The sequence below is a fragment of the Sphaeroforma arctica genome (genome assembly GCF_001186125.1).
Source record: "Sphaeroforma arctica JP610 unplaced genomic scaffold supercont1.507, whole genome shotgun sequence".
In the NCBI taxonomy this organism is placed as follows: domain Eukaryota; class Ichthyosporea; order Ichthyophonida; genus Sphaeroforma; species Sphaeroforma arctica.
Window position 1 is genome coordinate 20225 of NW_014040051.1, and position 6545 is coordinate 26769.

At 40.7% G+C, this 6545-nt stretch overlaps 2 protein-coding genes across 2 annotated transcripts; one reads left to right on the forward strand and one right to left on the reverse strand.

The window, feature by feature from the left end:
• On the forward strand, positions 1 to 2450 carry SARC_06832 (hypothetical protein; the record flags this gene model as incomplete). The annotated part of the gene is made up of 2 exons (XM_014299246.1): positions 1 to 190; positions 2224 to 2450. 2 exons carry the CDS (start codon positions 1 to 3, stop codon positions 2448 to 2450), a joined length of 417 nt encoding a protein of 138 aa, XP_014154721.1.
• Positions 2451 to 4545: 2095 nt separating this feature from the next.
• SARC_06833 (hypothetical protein) lies at positions 4546 to 5709 on the reverse strand (the record flags this gene model as incomplete). The annotated part of the gene is made up of 2 exons (XM_014299247.1): positions 4546 to 5496; positions 5653 to 5709. Coding segments are annotated over 2 exons (604 nt in total), but the record flags the coding sequence as incomplete, so codon positions are not given.
• Positions 5710 to 6545: the final 836 nt, after the last annotated feature.

The window sequence follows — 6545 nt, forward strand, 5'->3', positions numbered from 1 at the left end:
ATGTCGAGTGAGTATGGATTGGCACTCAAGAGCTTGGACGGCGATCGCTTCAAGGAGGGAATCCTTCCAGGCGGCGAATTTCACGGTGTTGACCTACCGAAGCTTGTCAAACGCAGCCCTTACAGCAAATATAAAAATCGTCGAGGAATGCTGAAGTCATTGCAAGGTGCTCGGGACCGAATCCTTGCCTGTAAGTTCTGAATTGAGATGCCTGGATTCGGATCATCTAGGCGTAAGGTTTCAAGGCATGCAGTTGGTACGTTAGAAGGGTATGTTGATGTCATGAATTTTCAAAAATTAAGTTTGTACAGTGATAATTGTATGCTCGGTCTTTTCACAGTGCCACAAATATGTGTGTTTCTACAAATTGAATTTGTGATACATACTGCTCCGTAACTAACCAATATTCAATCAAACTTGGCACACTGTTATTGATAAAATATCACGAATATGTGTACGCTCATATATATATAACATTGATGTTAGTGTCACTGCTGTGCGTGCTCTTATTACTAGGGATCAACGAACGTATCGCCTCTAAATCAATATTCGTTTATATTATAGCTACATACAGCAGATCTGTAAAGTGCATATTATAAACTACTCAGCCTGCACTAGTTACTGCTGCAAATATCCATCACTGTGCTTAGTGTATTCAGACACAACCCTGACAATTTATAGCCATATGTGCTATCTGATTTAATTACCACAAGAGAACTTACAAAGTTGTGGAGATCTCTTCCGTCGATTTGCTAGAACAAGATGTATTCGTGTACTCGTTTCAAGACACTAGTCGACAATATTGTACAACAAGTCTTGTTATAATACGTGGTAATCTGACACTGATTTGTATCTTTCTGTGATTACTGCAGTAAAAAAATACGTATTTGAGTTATAAATTTCTTACAATATACTAGAGTAGCATCTCACACGACACTGTATTGTACTTGTGTGTAATCGAAACGCACTTAATACATAAATACACACAACTTGCTGTATGCGACTTAAATATTGTAAACTCTAATCGTTACAGTAATCCGCATAATAGCTATAAACGTATCCTTATTCTACTCTAAATATGTGCTTGCTGATGCCGTAGTGTGATGTGAATATCTAAATCTTGCTCACTTACTTTAAAATGAATATGTAAAGTGAAATATTACTCATCACAATTGACACCGCGACACTGCACACACACGCATACTCTTTTGTCCCTTGCTATACAGACAAGATACGTTCAGCTACAAATGTAATGATGTGCTTACATTACTTTCGCCTCTGTACGTATCGTTTGTTCAGGTGTGAAGTTCAATGTTGTAAATATGTTTTTTTTTTGTCCGGCAAATACAGTGATACTATTTTAGTACAGTGACATTTTTTACACATGTATATTTAAATTACTATATTTTTGCAGATTAAATATTGGTGATTTATGCATACGCTATGTATTAGGGTAGCATGTGCCTGAACTGACTATCCGATGAGATACATGTATATAGCAAACTGTGGATGCACTCAGATTGTGTCTATTCGTGTACATCAGAGTTCTTCCTGTAATATGATATTGACCATCGCGATTTAGTAGAGTACACATGACTTTAATACCCTTCTTTATACTGGTGATTGTACAACATCGATGCATTATCATCTGAGATGTATCTTGAAAATTGAAGACACCACATAAACACACCTAGCTTGTTATCCGATATCGTGGCCTATTGTATTAAAGTTCGGCGTGCCACTTATTTGAGACACTACTGTCTGTCTACCGGGATCATTTATAGTGCTTGACCTGTCTATCAGTAATTAAACACAAGTCTCCTCGGAAACTTAATATGGTTTCAAAATCATTAACACATACAAAAACACAGCCATATATTAGGGGTACTCTGCAGCTCTATATGGCACATAATGCGATAATGCGTGTATATAAGCCTGTTTGTTTCATTCCTTATGCAATTAAGTATCTTCACCCATACAGTATAATTCGATGCCCAAGAGAAACACGATTGCAACACTAGGTTCACAATTGATTTTTTTTCCATATCCGACTAAATATATATGGTATTACTGTAAAATTAGGTGTGTCTGTGCACTTTACATATCGAGTGGCCATCTATACTGATCGGGGTTTGTCCTCAACGGGTAGGTCCGTATAGTGAACACTATAAAGATGTTCTCACACACAATATCGCTATTTCTTCCTATCGATTACATTACCAGCAATCAACACTGGCAACAAAGTCAAGAGACGTCTATCATCCATGTCAGAACGACCCGACACCAAGCCAATGCCTCTATTCCGCGGAGTTGATACCAATGATGGCCAAAGTGAGGACGAAGAGGAAAACCCTTCGCCATTCCACAACGATCTCGCGACACGACATACTGTGTTTTACAACCCCAAATCCCGCTGTCGAGATCTGGTGCTGCTCGTAATGGTGCCGTGAAGATGACGATGGATAACTTTCGAGCCATACAATTTAATGACGATGCCAATGAGGCCATTATCGAGTATGAGATGGATAGTGAATGGGCCAGTATGAGTAACCACCATCCTGCAAACGATAAAGACGGAGCCTGGCGCGATATATTTCAGGCTCATGTGTACGTGGACAAATTTTTTTTCCACATAAACGTAGAAATATCGAGATATCATAAATACATACGTCATTCAAAGGCACTACATATGGCAAACCTTGCCGTGCTAACCAAAGTACTCTGACACAAATTGAGCTCTCCGCGCAACATGACACAAATTGAGCTCTCCGCACAACACTAAGGTATGATTTTCTATACTTTTATATGAAAATCAAGCGGTGAATGTTATCAAAGTCACAGGAAATCACCCTTTGAACATGTACACTTCCAATTGTTGTCGCGTTCCCTATATAAATATATGCTGGTATATCATAGTGTTTGAGGTTTCAATCTTTGCGGCGAATGAATATGTATACACCTAGACTGGCAGCCATATGTTTGAACGTGCAGTTCGTAGTGCACATATAACTAAGTGTGCATAGTGTGCTGGAAAGCTTATCTAGTATTATGCTTACTGAATTTGCATGCACGCTCCATCGGCTATGCATCTCTAGTAGCTGAACCTTGCATGTCAATACCTATCACGTATACCAGCTACGAGATGAATAAATATGTCTCTGTGCACAAGTATTGCCGATGTGTGCTGCTACAGATAGTAAATATCCCAACCAAACATGAAGCAGCGCCGTCTTGTACACTATTATGCATCACGTTCTGTTTCCAGCTTTGGGCTGGGCTGTGCGCGCGTGACCATGTAGATTTATTGTATGGCATATATCAATCAATTCTGGCATATGGGTGTGAAATGTGCCATAATTATTCTCAGTGTGCACTAGTCGTGCTTCGGATGTGGCATTCTTGTCCATAAAGCTCCAGTCGTGCGTACTTGCGAGACGCGCCAAAACACGCCAAAACGCGCCCTGGTAAGGTAATTGTTTCAGTGTTCTATCAGCAAAATATACAATTCCACTGTAAAACCCACTGTATACCCCAACTAGACATCCTACACGACAATACTGTCGGAGGAAAGCTTCGAATTTACGGTTGGACTCTTTATTAATATGGTGTATATATGGGCGTGTCACCGTAAAACAGCGATTTTCCGTATTTTTAGTGTCTAATATATCGCACCTACAGCACCTATATCAACTGTGGCTCCGATAACATCAGTAAATAATCTCTAAAAGATACCCTCACGGTGGGGTTTCGATTCTATTGCTCTCCGCACTCCGCAAAATGACTATATATATGGCAACTAAAGGCATGTCCAATGAACACCAAACACGTGATGTACGCAATAATTCAAGAGGTGTGTTAATAACTCAGTTGTAGCTCACTATAAAGGTCACAATGGTGTGTGCGTGCTTGTATATAGCCCACGTGTATTATCTGACAGTATTCATTGTAGTTGTCACCACTTTAGATGTTGCTTCCTTGTTCTGACTTAAATACGATCGTTTATACACGTCTTGTTATTCCCTACTGCAATGCCGTTGCATACATAAGCCATATGTATACGTGCACCATTGCGACTACGGTGTGTATTTGCTCACATTCGACAAGTCTTCATCAAACCGACTAGTGATTGGGAAGTATGATAAAGAGCCCTGCCCTCCATTCACCTACCAGATTATCTCTTAAGGGTTACATTGTGTATAGGCTAGCGATGTGTGTACACATGGGGCCATGATGGATAATAATCTCTTCGTTAATGTTTAGATTTTTTGTATGGCGTGAGCTGGTATTGCATATACTTATCTATTGAGTTTATGTATACTATCGTATTGTGTGCTTATGAAATAGTATGAATGTTGTCCTGTTAGATATGGCGCTAGAATATATGATGAGCTTATATGGTGTAGCTTACAGTTATGTACAGCTGTGCGGTTCTATGTAGATCAGCCTACAGTTAGAGGGGAGCACTACATCGACAATCTGTATATCGTTCTCTACAGTTTTGTATAGTATGTAGTAGCACGTATCCAATACGGTGTACCTTAATGATGATAACATGTGCACACACACGTGATTTATTAAAATCCATATTTGTCGAATAGTTACCTAGCTGTATGTATACATTATGCATAATCACAATATAGTCGTCTGTATCCTTTATATGTGTTGTATCTATACATGATGCCCCTACTCTGTACAGAGCTGGGTGCGCACTCATAACATCAGTGTTGCCGGGTGAGAGTTGTTGTAAGCCTGTCGGCCTGGTCGACCTTCTCCACTGCGTCTTCTGTGAATGTGACAACCAGGCCGATTTCCTCTTTCTTTGGGTTCAGAAGTATTTGTATGTCCACACATTTTGGCAAAGCAATAACATTGAATGGTAACTGTACACTCATTGTAGCTCGCACGGACTCGCGCCCCCCCCCCCCAAATTTCCTGTCGTAGTTTTGCATTCACGAGTCTCTCACCTCTTTCCTTGGTGTATCGTCCTGCGTGACGTAATCGTGCAGCTCTATGAATGCAGTGGGAATCTTGTGGGTGAAGCTAGATGAAGTGGCTCTGCGACTATACTCCAGAGGGCTGAAATCAGCAAGTGTCTGCGTAGCCATAAATTGTATGCTCACTGCTACCATTCTATACTTCGTAGTCGGATGTGTGGTTTCCACCAGTCTATAATTTAGAGAAGGCTCTGTATTTTTGAGGGATGTGTGCACAAACTCGCGCGCTCTGGCCTCTTGTTTGCCCGATATAATCTTTACACCGTTGACACTGGTTGCTGCCGTTTTAGTGCGCACTGGTTGTTGTATGTCCCTGAATTGTCGTGTTGTGGCTGGACTTTCTTCTTCCTGAAACGGCGCACCCTCATCGTCGTCAATATCTTCTTCCGAAGGGGCATCACGGTTTTCTGCAATTTTTTCTTGAAGGCCCGTTCTCGAAAAGCAACCTGCTTCTGACCGAGTGGGCTGTCGCTTAGAAGACTTCTGTGTCGTGGTCCTAAAACTAGTGCAACCAATAAACACAACAACAAATTAGTATACGTGTACACACAACCCTTAGTAATCTTTACGGTTGTGTGATCTTACAGCATTATTGCACGTTTTCGATGGTTGTAGAATTTGCAATTAGTACTAACATAACTCGATGAAGGATACACACCCGAATGCTGATGACCAGTGATCGTTTGAGCTGGATACGGATTCAGTAACTTGCGCGAGTGCGTTTGTAAGATGTTGCGTGCGCAACCGTTTATATGTGAATATTGTTGAAGGTTATGAAGCTCTGAACGCCCTGTACTTAGGAAAAGTCAAGTGGCCACAAAATTCAATTCAATACTGACTTATGATTACTAGGAGATCGAGGCGCGGTAATTTGTACCAATGAAATTAGAGAAAATATCAGTTGCGACTTGCGTGTCATCGGTTTAATTTGAAATTTGAATCAATGGAATTCGAGATGTTTAACATCAGTTGCGTGTCATCAGTTTGATTCGAATCCTAGACCAGACCTCCCTTCATAAATTCCCCAAGACCTGCGTACCCCTAAATTATAAATACTACAAATTCAGACAGTTTTGTACGCGCTGCAACACATTTTACCTCAGAGCAAGCATAGGCTTATGATACAGGACTAAGTTTTCAATGCATACAATATACACAGAATTGTGCATACGTTGTGACTCTCACCTACATTGTCTGGATCTCTATTTGAACTATGACATCGGTGACCACTATTAAACAAACAGCTCTCCGCTACATGAATTGTAGACGTGTAAATGATCGTCTATTTGGTAGAAAGTTCAAGGCAATGTTTAGCGCCTCAGCACTGGTAGTCAAGATCATTTACGACAAGCTGACAACGCAACTTCACACCCGTGCTACACCAGCACATCTGTTAATGGGTATGCATTTCTTAGCATGCTACCCAAATGATGATGTCGGGGCATCAACATTCAGAGTCCCCACAAAGACATATAATGATTGGCATTGGTACGTCGACGAGCAGATTGCCAGACTGCCCGGGATCGTATGTTAGCGTGTGTTTATAACTTT